This window comes from Camelus ferus, chromosome 19 (genome assembly GCF_009834535.1).
Source record: "Camelus ferus isolate YT-003-E chromosome 19, BCGSAC_Cfer_1.0, whole genome shotgun sequence".
NCBI classification, from domain to species: Eukaryota; Metazoa; Chordata; class Mammalia; order Artiodactyla; family Camelidae; genus Camelus; species Camelus ferus.
This window is the reverse complement of record NC_045714.1, coordinates 19,813,051-19,826,020: the sequence shown is the minus strand read 5'-3', so window position 1 is coordinate 19,826,020 and position 12,970 is coordinate 19,813,051. Positions and strand designations below refer to the sequence as shown.

General features: G+C 44.4%; 1 protein-coding gene and 1 non-coding gene across 5 annotated transcripts in view; one reads left to right on the top strand and one right to left on the bottom strand.

The window, feature by feature from the left end:
- Positions 1-12,970, bottom strand: part of DZANK1 (double zinc ribbon and ankyrin repeat domains 1) — a 69,703-nt gene that overhangs the window by 34,431 nt on the left and 22,302 nt on the right. For 3 of the 4 annotated variants that reach the window (XM_032461767.1, XM_032461766.1, XM_014557721.2), the window contains exons 8-9: positions 9,627-9,744; positions 3,602-3,715 (exon numbers count right to left, since the gene is read on the bottom strand). In XM_032461767.1, coding sequence (XP_032317658.1) covers positions 3,602-3,715; positions 9,627-9,744 — 232 coding nt within the window. The remainder of the gene's footprint in view (positions 1-3,601; positions 3,716-9,626; positions 9,745-12,970) is intronic. The other variant, XM_032461768.1, reaches the window with a different exon arrangement.
- Positions 11,545-11,674, top strand: LOC116658088. Its single transcript, XR_004313289.1, has one exon. It is a non-coding gene; the product is annotated as a small nucleolar RNA SNORA11 (small nucleolar RNA).

Below are 12,970 nucleotides of genomic sequence, written 5' to 3'. Positions count from 1 at the left end.
TGACCCCCTGGTTCCAGCTTTCTTCACACTTGCTTACAGTCTCCACTGCATAACCTGCAATCGTCAGAGCTTTTCTGTGAGATTTAGGGCAGTGATCTTCCTGATGTGGTGAAACCCACTGACCCACTGAGAAGCGAAACAAATTTCCTGGCCCTGTATTAAATAATGGTGAGATCAAACAAGACAGTCTAGCTGTTTGCTGCAGGAGATACTCACCTGGGAAAGAGAAAAGTGTAAACCAAGTGAAACTGCTCACCTATTAACCCCAGTGGCCCACCTCAAGACCCTCAGCTTGCGGGACCCACAGTCCAGAACCATCTGTGTGCTCATGTGTGTCTGTGTCTGTGTGTGTGTGTGTGTGTGTGTGGTGGCAGACTTGAAGTCTACTCTCTAAGCACATTTCCAGGATACAAAGATAGGTATGTCAATGAGCTTGACTGTAGGAGTCATTTCAGCATGTATATGTCTATCAAAAACTCACCACCTTAAAGATGTAAAATCTGTATTGAAGTAAATAAAAATTTAAAACTAGCATATCATAACTTTGCCCAATCTAAACTAACTCTGCCCAATTTCAATCCTGCCTTGCAAAACTCTCTTAAATTTTTTTAATTAATAAACTATTTTTTAGAGCAGTTTTAGGTCTACATCAAAACTGAGCAAAATTTACAGGGAGTCCCCATACATTCCCTTTACACACACACCCCCCCCGCCCCACTATCGACATCCCGCACCAGATGGTACATTTGTTACAACCAATGAACCTACACTGACACATCATCACCCAAAGTCCATAATTGACCTCAGGGTTCACTCTTGTCCAATTCTCTTTAAAATCACCCAACTGCAGTACTGAAAGCCTTCCCTAGTCTTCTCCCTTCTGAGATACCAGGGGTCAGAGTGGCCGTTTTCTCACTGCATCAGGCCCAGTAAGCACAGCCTCCTTGCTCAACAGGCTTTCCTGGCGCTTCAGGGCGGCGGCTTTCTGACACATGCCATCACGGCTCCCTTGCTTGAAGAGCAGTGGCCACGACCCACAGAAACGCTACAGTCACAGATTCGTATGTGTTCCTAGGGACGATCTGGGACTAAGACCACCATCAGACTGCCTTAGTGAGGATGCTAAATATTTAAACAAGTCCTCCCTCGCGTGGGGCAGCCTTCAAGTTCACCCAGTTTCCCCAGGTTCTGCCTTGTCCCTCCAACGGGTGAGCCCTGGGTACTCAGGGCTTTTCTTCTTTCTTCTGTTTTTTTTTGTTTGTTTGTTTGCTTGTTTGTTTAAAATGAAAGGTTTATTTGCTTCGTACGTCAAATAGAATGCAAGCACTATCATGACAAATAGAAATACGCAAATCAACATAAAACAGGGATTTAGTTTCAAAGAAGGGAAATCTTAAAGAGAGAAGCTGATTTCTCTCCCTCACATGTAAGAAGTCTGGAGACAGGGCTCCAGGCCTGCCTGGTGGCTTCCTGCAGCGATTTTGAAAGTTTCTTATGATTGAAAATAGTCATCCAACAAAAAGATGAGTAAAGTTTCATCCACCCTGACTCTGGCCCAGCCAGTTCTTCAAAATCTCACTTTGGAAGGTTTGCACCACCTGGGACACTTTAGGACTTTTCACAGTGAAGGCATAGCTGGGACGTGCAAGAAAAAGCGGACTTGCCTTTTCCCTCATAAACTTCAATACATTTTGCCCACAGGGAATCCACCAGGCCAGTTTAGGGGTGTTGCAGTTCCAATGTATGCGAAGTCCACACACTTCCCTTATTGCTAAAAACTCTTGCTTTTTTTTACCCCCAAAGTTGTCTTTATTAGATCTATTCCATCCTCTGGTGACCTTTACCTGAGGTCAAGTTAAAAGGAGGTAGAGGGGGAGAAGGCTGTCAGGACAGCGCACCGCTCACACGCGCCAGCCCGGGAAGATGGGAACCCGCCTCCGGGCCCCGACTTCCCTGCACCGAGCCGCCCATCCGCGGCTGGCGGTTGGCTTGCGGAGCTTGGGAGTGACGTCTTCCCGCATTTATGCTGAATCGTGGGGTCTGAACTGTGAGGTTTGGAGATGATTTCCTCATCGCACCACCAGCTGGATTTTGGGTCCTGGATAGGTGGTTACCCCCACCCCACCCCCAGCCCATTTATACTTTCCTGTGTGAGCATCTCCTCTCTCCTGCCTCTGTTTGTATTAATTGTATTCAGTAGGTGTTCGTTTCTCCCTCTGCATGGAGGGGGACTTTCAAGTAGTGATCTTGGTCCCAGCGACATCAAGAGTTACTTGTTTATATTAATTTTAATCCCTCCTCCTTTTGCTCCACCCCTATGACACACCTTTTAAACCCTCTGACTTAATAAAACATGACTGTCTTGATCCAGCAATTCCACTCCTGGGCACATATCCAGAGGGAACCTTAATTCAAAAAGATACATGCACCCCAGTGTTCACAGTAGCACTATTTACAATAGCCAAGACATGGACACAACCTAAATGTTCATCAACAGACGACTGGCTAAAGAAGTTGTGGTATATTTACATGATGGGATACTACTCAGCCATGAAAAAGAATAAAATAATATCATTTGCAGCAATATAGATGGACCTGGAGATTGTCATTCTAAGTGAAATAAGCCAGAAAGAGAAAGAACACCATATATCACTTATATGTGGAATCTAAAAGAAAAAAAAAAGACAAACAAACTTATTTGCAAAACAAAAAACAGACTCTCAGACATAGAGAAGAAACTTGTGGTTACCGGGCAGCAGGGAGAAGGGGTAGGAGGGGAAAAGGTGGGAGCCAGAGATTTGCAAATACTAGCTGATATATATATAATAGATAAACAAGTTCATGCTGTGTAGTGCAGGAAACTATATTCGATATCTTGTAGTAACTTATGGTGAAAAAGAATATGAAAACAAATATATGTATGTTCATGTATGACTGAAGCATTGTGCTGTGCACCAGAAATTGACACAACATTGGAAACTGACTATACTTTAATAAAAATATATATATACAAAAAAAACTTGACTGTCTTGGAAAAAAATTAAAAATAAAAGGAGCAAATGGACTGGAAATTGAAAAATGAAGAAAAGATACATTTGTATGTTCTGTAACAAACATACAAAAAAAAAGTTAACGCATGATGTCATTTGCTTAAGAAGATTTTTTGAATGTTCACGATGATACTTTTTATCCATGTGACTAGTTGCATTCCTTCTTTTCTACGTAATAGAGACCCATAATCAAACAAAGCAAACAAAAGCATGAAGTGAATTTAAGGACAAGATTAAAGGTCAATATTCATTACAATGCTCAAGTTTAAATAGACAAAGTAAGAAATTATCTACGGTAGCTGTGGCCCAATTTATTCTCCAAATCTATGTTCAGGGAACACATTCTATGTATCTCCCTTAACATTTAGATCTTGTCGGCAAGTTAAACTCTTGGACAGTGTGCCTTTCCAAAAATGAGAGTGGATTCTGTCCAACGGTTTTTAGCTTATCAACGGTGAGCTGATTCCAACAGCTGAAGACAGACATTTAACTGTTCAAACGTTAATTTCTATCTATCTTCCTCGTGCTTTTACGGAATCGCGTTTCATTACCTTCAAGCGGAGGCTGGCCTGCGGCTGCAGCTGCTGAGCAAGCGGGGCCTCACACACCACACAGATGGGAGTGTTCATGGGCACCAGGCTTCCACACTCCACACACAGGCCCATCTGCACAGAGAAAGAGGTCAGGTTCGTGTTGGGATGCAAAAACTGAAGGTGTAAGTAGATCTTAAAATGTAAGGTTTAATCTGCTCTTGTAAAAAAAATTTTTTATAATTACCATCTTAAAATTTTTTTTTCCTATTAAGGTAAAAACATGTTTATTGTAGAAAAGATCGGAGTAAAGAGAAAGAAAAGGAAAGGAAAAATAAAGAAAGAATAGCTCACAGCCTGATGGAGTGAGGAAGTCGACAAATCTATAGGGGGGTTGATTATCTCCCCACACGCCCCTGGTTGGCTGGGGGACGCTCACCTGTGCAGCAACACCCCGAGTGGGTCCAAGCCACCCACACATCCGCAGCTGCACCTGGAGATGCAACACAGCTCAGCACAAAGTCAGAGCTGGGGCAGACTTGAAAACAGCATGAAGTTTGAATGTTCCAGCCAGCCCATTACAGATCCAGCAGCAGAGAGTGGAAACCTTAAAGGACCAAGGTGTTTGGATTTGGGGGTGGTTTTTTTTAAGATTTCTTTTTAATGGAGTTACTGGGGGTTGAACCCAGGACCTTGTGTATGCCAAGCATGCACTTTACCACTGAGCTTTACCCACCTCCCTAAGGACCAAGGTGTTTGAGCACAACTTCTGGCACAATCTTTTGACCAAGTTGAACACCAAGCTATGCACACCCAGGGGTCATCCCAGGCTTAAAAATAAAGCAAGGGAAAGGGGGAGGGTATGATAACAGTGATCTGAAAAATAGTGACTCTCAATAAAAAGAAATTATTTTTAAAAAAACAAATCAAAACCTAGAGCTGAAAAGGAAAATAACCAAAGTAAAAAAAAAAAAAACAAAAAAAAAACTGCCAGAGGGACTCAATAGAAGATCAGAAATGACAGAAGTGGGGGTGGGGGTATATTTTAGTGGTAGAATGCATGCTTAGCATGCACGAGGTCCTGGGTTCAATCCCCAGTAATTCCATCAAAAAAAAAAAAAAAAGTGACAGACGAACCAGCGAACTTGAATACAGTTCAACAGAAATTTTCAAATCTGAAGAACAGAGGAAAAAGATTGAAGACAATAAACAGATCATCAAAGACCTCTGGGGCAACATCAAGAATGCCAGCATACGTGTGATGGGAGTCCCAGAAGCGGAGGGGAGAAAAAAGGGCAGAAATGAATTCGAAAAAACAATGGCCAAAAACTTCCCATATTTGAAGAAAAACATTAATCCACAGACCCAATGAACTCAATCAATCCCAAGAAAGATAAACACAAAGGGAGCCACACCAAGGCACACGGCGGTCAAACTGGTGGGCACCAAAGACAAAGAGAAAATGCTGAAAGCAGCAAGAGAAGAAACTACTTATACCTCAAAAACTATGGCAGCCAGAAAGCAGTAGAATGACACAGTCAAACGGCTGAAAGGAAAAATAACTGGCCAACAAAGGATTTCACATCCAGTAAAACTATCTTTCACAAGTGAAGGTAAAAATAAACATTCTCAGATAAACACAGCTGTGCCTGGAGTAAAGGAAGTCCTTCAGGCTGAAAGTCAGTCACGCTGGAAGATAACCTGAGTTCCCAGGAAAGAAGTGGCGAAATGAGAGGCCAGACATAATGAATATGTTGGTAAATATAACTGACTCCATGAACACCTTTTCTCATCTTTAAATGATGTAAGAGTGTTGAACACTGCATTTTCAGCTTATAATAGATGTAATATAGATGACAATATACAAAAGATAAAGAAGTGGGGAGGAAAAGGAGATATAGTAAAGCAAAATGTCTGCGTTTTACTGGATTTCAGTTAAATTATTCTGAAATAGGCTGAGAAATTAAGGTGTATGTTGTAATCCTGAAGCACTATTAGAAAATCACTTTAGAAAATATTTTTAAAAATCAAAATACAAATTAAAATGGCACACTAAAAATTATTTAACACAAAAGAAGGAAGCAAAGGAGAACAAAAGAACAAAACAACATGAAACAAATAGAAAACAGACAGCAAAATAGCATATGTAAACCCAACCACATCAATAAAGGCATTAAATGTGAGTGGACTAAACACCACACTTAAAAGGCAGAGACTGTCAGACTGGATAAAATTGCAAGACCCAACTATATGCTGTCTACTGGAGACATGCCCTAGATTTTAAGATACACGTAGGTTGAAAGTAAAAGTATAGAAAAAGACACATAATGCAAATAGTAACCATAAGAGAGCCAGGGTAGCTACATAAATCTCAAGGGGAAAAGGGACTTTAAAAACAAGAAATATTGCTAGACACAAAGACATTTTGTGATGACACAAGGGTCAATAAATCAGGAAGACACAGCAATTGTAAAAGTACACGAACCTAAGTCCCCAGAGTACACCAAGCAAAAACTATGAGTCAGCCTTGAGCTTCAGACTCCATTTATCATCTGACCAGTCTGCACCCCACCGTCTACCGGTGGACCACAGGAGTGTTCTGGATCTCTGAGAATTAGCATCAGTCCAGAGCTGATATCTAGTAATTCCCCAAAGGCTTGGGCATTTCCTCTTCTCCAAGGCATAGTCACCCTAGTGCAGGCAACAGGTCCATGTGGAAAAGGCTTCAAGGATGATTTATGACACGTACTCGCAGTGACGGAGGGTCTGTCCTCAAGGAGACCCAGCCTCCCTTCGATCAGGGAGCTGTGGGTTTGTGAGTTGACTTAAGTCTTGAAACTGGATGACAGACTTGGATGTTCCATTGTGGAGACTCCAGTCATGTTTTTGGCTATAAATCGTGCCTTTTTTTCCTTCCCTATTATATAAAACAAGCAATACGCTAGTAGACTGCCCATCTAGCTCATTCTTGGGAATGCCGTGGTCAGACTCTGACTGCCGATACGTCACCGCTGCCTCTAACAATACGTGTGCCCACCTGGTCTTTGGCAGGTAAGCGCTGCCCTTGACCTCTGATGCCCTGGAATCCCACTAGCCACCCGAAATCGGGGAGCCCGTCTCAGTGGCAGCACCCCTCAGTGATCACGTCTGACCACCGAAGGAAAGCAGCCAGGGAACTTCTCCAGGGTGCAGGCGCTCCTTTCGTGAACGTATTCCTTGACGCCCGAGTGAAGGAAGTGTCTTCTGGGCCTTCTTGTGAAATGCAGGTGAGAGTTGGCGGGGATAGAGGGCACACGTGATAAACCGACTCCAACATGACATCAGGGGTGTCCTGGTGTCCCTGTCTCACTAAACATAGGCTCCTGTTGAGTCCAAGCATTAGCCAGCCAACCAAAAAAGCCTGGAGCCGCCCCCAGCGCCAGCAGCCAGCACATACAGTCAGCCCAGCAACCACAGAAGGTGCATGCATATCAGTGAATTTGGCCCAATTTAGTGCTATGTTCTGACTCATTTAAAACCTACTCCCACACTTGTTCCCCAAGATTCTGCCAATATATATGAGCAAAATTGTGCTCTTCTGTTCGTGTGTGAGCTTTTCCCCTGGATCACAGTGTGCACCTGTCCCTCTGCAGCTCGCTGGGATGGGACTGGGCCGTGGGTGCCTCAGGGCTGTGGGGAGTCTTAGGAGAATCCGCATCCCCTTTCAAGGCCACTGCCCCAGGTGAGGTTAGCACCGAGATTTCAAGGAAAGGAAGGCCAGCGACTTCAGCCAGGAGGGCAAGCTCATCCACCTGCCTGAAGCGCAGAGCAATTCAGGGAATCACGATTGTGAAGTTTCAGGATCCCACTCTGTCCCAGTGTATACTCTAACTTTCACAAAAGAAATGTGGTGATGACGTGAATTCAGCTGATGCTGCAACTCACCAACATATACAATTATATTTCGTGTTTGATCTCCTCAGTATGGCCCTGGAGTTACAAGAAATGGGTTCCTTTAGGGCTGCCATGGGAGCCCTCTGGGTCTCAGACTGTGAGTTAAAGGTCCTGTGCTTGTCAGTCTCCACGATGCTCGCAGGTGCTCAGGGGACTCCATCCACACCCCGGTGCTCGCGGTCATCACCGCCGCCACGAGAGTCACATGCCGCAGCCACCTGGCCACTCAAGAGGCTTGTTTCAGCTGACACTGCGTCCCTGCCAGCCCCACATGGCAGCCTGACTTGTTGTGATGCCGCTTCACACTACGGATTTCCCCCAGGATAGTCTGAACAGGGCAAGTGTAACATAAATAGCTATTAGCTAATAACAGAGGATAAGCCACCAATGCGTAAAGCAAACTCTGAAGAACACAGGACTACCCGAGACAGAGAGGAGCCGTGACGCCCATGGCTGAGGCAGAGAGCCCAAAGAGGATGGAATCTTACTGAACTGGGTGTTTCTGTCACCCACTGGTTGGCAGAGAATTCACTGCGGTGACACAGACCAGAGCTGCGGGCAGAAAGCGACCCGGGGGTCCTATGAAACTCATCAGGAATCTCCCTCTAGGGGGCTGGCAGGGCTGCTGATGAAACTTGCCAGGAAACCGCCCACCGGGAGACTGTCTGGAAGCTGGCGGGGTACCCGTGGACCCCACAGCATCCCAAGAAGCTGTTCACGGGGTCCAGCACAATTAGGTGACCAGCAGGTTAGCCGAGCACCCTCAGAGCAAAGAGAAGGGGAAGCATGCCAGAAACAGGAGGAGCCAAGCCCATGCTCCTGCCGTGCCCTCCACAGCGATGTGCCTCTCCTGACAGAAATGAACCTCGGGCCAGCTGGTAAGGGAGAAACGCTTGCAGGTCCAGTTCCAGCACCACAAGGCAGGATGATGGAGAGAGGATCTGGAGCTGACAGGCACACCTCTGCATCTCTACTGAGTGTCCTGCGTCTGAGATCCCAGAAGCAGGAGTCACCCACTTTGAATCCCAGAAACCCAGAGGGGAGCAGGGCACAGTTAAGGACGTAGCAGTTTAAGTGACAAGCTGTTACACATTAGGGCGCATTAATAAAGTTACAAGCAGCATACATGTTTCAAAGGTCATCATTTTAAATATTTATCATCTCTGATAAGCTTTTCTCCCAGTAACAGCAAAGAAAGGTCTGAAAAATCTGTTCTCAGGCCAGTGAAAATTAACTTTGACGTCATACCAACGAATAGAAGCAGGGAAAACTCAAACCAGTGAGACCTGCTCACATTTGATTTGCTGTGTTATCTTCTTCAAGGAGTTCAAAATCTATCACAGAAATACACGAATTTCTACAGCATATCCATTTACCATCTAACCCCCTGCTTGAAGTGGAAACTCAATTCTTAAACTCTAGACTTTGAACTTGCTGAATAAGTGACTTTTTCTTGGTGACTGTCTTTTTGAAATGGTCATTTTCCAGTCAGCCCCACAGGTCCTTTCATTTCATTTTGTAAACCTTAGTGCAAAAAGCCCCAGAGCATCAAGTGCGTAAAAGGTGAACACATTTTGGTGAAGGTTTTGATTTTTAGTAAGCCAAGTACGTTTTCTCACTAACTACAGACTAAATAGTATGGATCATGACCTACACTCGGCTAAAACTTTTCCATTTAGACACACTGATCAATCTACAGCCTATATAAACAGCTTTTTTGGACGGAATGATGTATCTCATGGGTACACAGACTTGTGATTAGGACTTTTTATCATTTATTTCTAGAATATATTCCCTTATTGTCCCCAAGTTACGAACAGAATCCTATGAGTAGGACACATGAATTTATCTGAGCGTGCGTCACTGAAATAAAAAGATTTCAGTCTTTTTCTGAGCCTACGCTTCTTCAAGGCCACACGAAGGGAAGAGGGAAGGCCACACTGGAAACAAGCCTTTTCATTCCTAAGTGGGAGTCTGGATTGTAAGAGATTCATTTGCCAGTAACCTTTTCAACAAGTCTTTGTGTTTGTGGTTCCCGAGTGCCAGGCGCGGTGCTGCTGCTACAAAGACCAGAGAAACCAAAGGATTTTAATGTAAGGATTCTGCTGCTCACCTGTGCTCCTTCCGGGGGCGGGAGACGACAGCCAAATATGGGCGGGACAGGAGAGCCACACTCCAGACAGAAGCGAGCGAAGGGGTCGGATGGGCGGGGCACGAGGCAATTGGCACACCTACGACAAAAGAGGTTCCCGACTGGCCGTGAGGGCACGTTGAGAAGGCAAGCGAAAACCTAAGAGCATTCAAACATTTTCTACACAAGATAAAACGAAAGCAGAACACTCTCAAAGGCTATAGAACAAACTCAAGACGGGAGATGCGTCTCTAGTCACTTTATCACAAAGTGGCCTCCCAGCTGGAAGCACGGTGCCCGCCACCTGGAGGCCAGGCGCGTCTCACTTCCTGCCCGCAGCAGGCGGCCGCCAGCAGCCCTGGCCCCGCTTCCCAGCGCGGCTGGCTTGTCCCCCCATGTCGGACTGAGCGTGTGTGAGGCCGGCCCTGGGAACTCGTCATGGCCCCGCTGAACTTCTCTGACTTCCGACCTGAGCCCTGAGGCCAGGCTGAGTGGCGGTGCTCTCACCTGGCGCTCTGCAGGGTCCCTGCCTCTGTCTTCACTCACCTGGGCAGAGCCCGAGGCCCCGCCCCAGCGACATCTGGCCCCATTTCCTGGGCACTTGATCCTTTAGCCTTCGCCCGCCTACTTGGTTCTGGACATCAGCCAAAGCGACAGGGCCCCTGGGACTGGACTTCCCTGTGGCTGCCACTGCTGCTGCCATGCCTCTTCAGGCAGGCGGGGGCCCTGCTCCTCCGACCCACCCGGACTGCTGCTCAGCAGCTCTGATGTTAGGACACTGGACAGCTCGGTTGCCTACACCAGTCTCCACCATGGCCTCTCAACAGTCACCAGCCTTTGTGCTGGAGTCCACTTGGTGAAAGGACAGTCTTCAACAGTGTGCTGGGAATACTGGCTATCTACATGCAAAGAATGAAGATGGAACCTTACCTTACACCATATACAACAACTAACTTGGGGGAGGCTATAGCTCAGTGGTAGAGTACGTGCCTAGCATGTACAAGGATCCGGGGTTCAATCCCCAGCACCTCCATTAAACTAAACAAATAAATAAAAACATAAATTACCCCCCAAAATATTTTTTGAATGTTCTGTATAGCACAGGGAACTATATTCAATATCTTGTAATAATCTTTAATGAAAAGGAATATGAAAATGATATGTATGTATATGCATGACTGGGACATATACACCAGAGACTGACACACCGTAACTAACTATACTTCTGACTATACTTCAATAAAAAACAGCAAAAAAAAAAAAAAAAAAACCAAAACTCAAAATGGATCAAAGACCTAAATGTGAGAGGTAAATCTATAAATCTCGCAAAAGGACACCTAAGGGGAAAGCTTCATGACGCTGGATTTGGCAATGATTTCTTGGATGTGATCCCAAAAGCACAGGCAACAAAAGAAATGGATAAATTGAACATCATAAAAATCTGTTCATCAAAAAAATACAATCAAGAGATTTAAAAGACAACCTAGAGATGGGAGGAAATTTCTGCAAATCGTGAATCTGTTAGGGGATCCACATCCAGAATATATTAAAAACTCCTGCAACTAACAATAAAAAACAAACAACCCAAGTCAAGTCACTGGATGTTACTCCAGAGACAATGCTAGTCGCTTGCCATTAGGGAGACGCAAATCAGACCCACATGAAATGCACTTTCCATCCATTAGGATGACTGTTAGAAAAATAGAAAGTGAGTGCTGGTGAGGATGTGGAGAAACTGAACCCTTGTGTACTTCTGGTGGGAAAGGAAAGGGCAGCTGCTATGAAAAAATTCAGCAGTTCCTCAAAAAGTTAGACAAAAAATTACCACATAATCCAGAAATTCCAGTCCTAGGTAAAAACCCAAAAGAACTGCAAATAGAAACTAAAAGAGGTACTTGTTGGGGTGTGCTCAGAGCACGGGGCCTGAAGAAATGGCTTTTCTGTTTACAACACACCCAATAGGAATTTGGGTTCATTATGATGAGGGGCACAAACTGTCGGGCCTTCCTATGAACACATACCCTCCACGCATCCCCCTGCACCTCCATGTGGCTGCTGGGCAGGACCCGGGGGACAGAGCTCAGTATTGGAAGAAAAGCCACGGTACTGAGCGGGGGAGTCTGCCACCTATAGCCTGTCGGGTCCACGTGCGGGTGGGCCATGAGTGGTCTTGTAGACATGAAGGCTTTGAACCTCTTTTCAAGGGAAAAAAGAGATTCCACATGCCATTCTGGAGAGCAATGAAAATATTCTGTATGACACTACAACGATGGAGACCTATGTTATTATACTTTTGTCCAAACTAAGGTGGACTGTGGACTTTGGTGATTATGATGTGTCAAAGTACGTTCATCCTTAGTTTAAAAAAAAAAGTACCACTCTGGTCAATAAAAATAATGCCTATGCGCATGTGTGGGGAGGGAGTCCGGGAAATTTCTGTACCATCCTGTCAATTTTGTTGTAAACCTAAAACTGCTATTAAAAAAAAAAGTCTTAAAAACAAGAAAACCCAGGGTAAACATTTTGGGCAAAGCTTTGGTTTCAGTTATGTACATATGTTATATATGTGTATGTGTGTGTTGGATTGTAATGTAAAATGTATTCTTTAGGTCAAAAAAGTTTGCAAGCCACTGCAGTTAAGTTACACTGGCAAATAAAAGACAAAATTAACTTCAAAAAACAAAAAGAGATACTTGGACACCAATATTCAGAGCAGCATTATTCAAAATAGTCAGAAGGTGGAAACAACCCAAACGTCCATCAACAGGTGAATGGAGAAACGAAATGAATGTGGCGTGTACGTACAGTGAAATATTTTTTATCTTTAATATGGAATAAAATTCTGATCCATGCTACAGCATGGATGAACCTTGAAAATATTAAGCTAGTGAAATAAGTCAGACACACAGGGACAAATGCTGTCTGGCTCCACTTACACGCGGTAACTAGAACGGGCAAATTCATGGGAACAGAAAACAGAACAGAGGTCACCAGGGGCTGGAGGGAGTGGGTCACCAGGAGTTACTGTTTAATGGGAACTGAATTCTGTTTAGGATGATGAAAAAGTTCTGGAAATGGATCATGGGGATGGTTGCCCAACATTGTGAATGTACTTAACGTCACTAAACTGTATACTTAAAAATTGTCAAAATGGTAACTTTTATTCACATAAATTTTAGCACAATAAAAGTATATAGTATGGTAGAAAATTGATTATACCAAATAAAAGTAATACAGTATTGTGGGGTTCACAATATTTGTAGAAGTCAGATAAATGACCACAAAAGCACAAAGGCTGTGTTACGCAGTTCCTGGAAAGCCGCTGT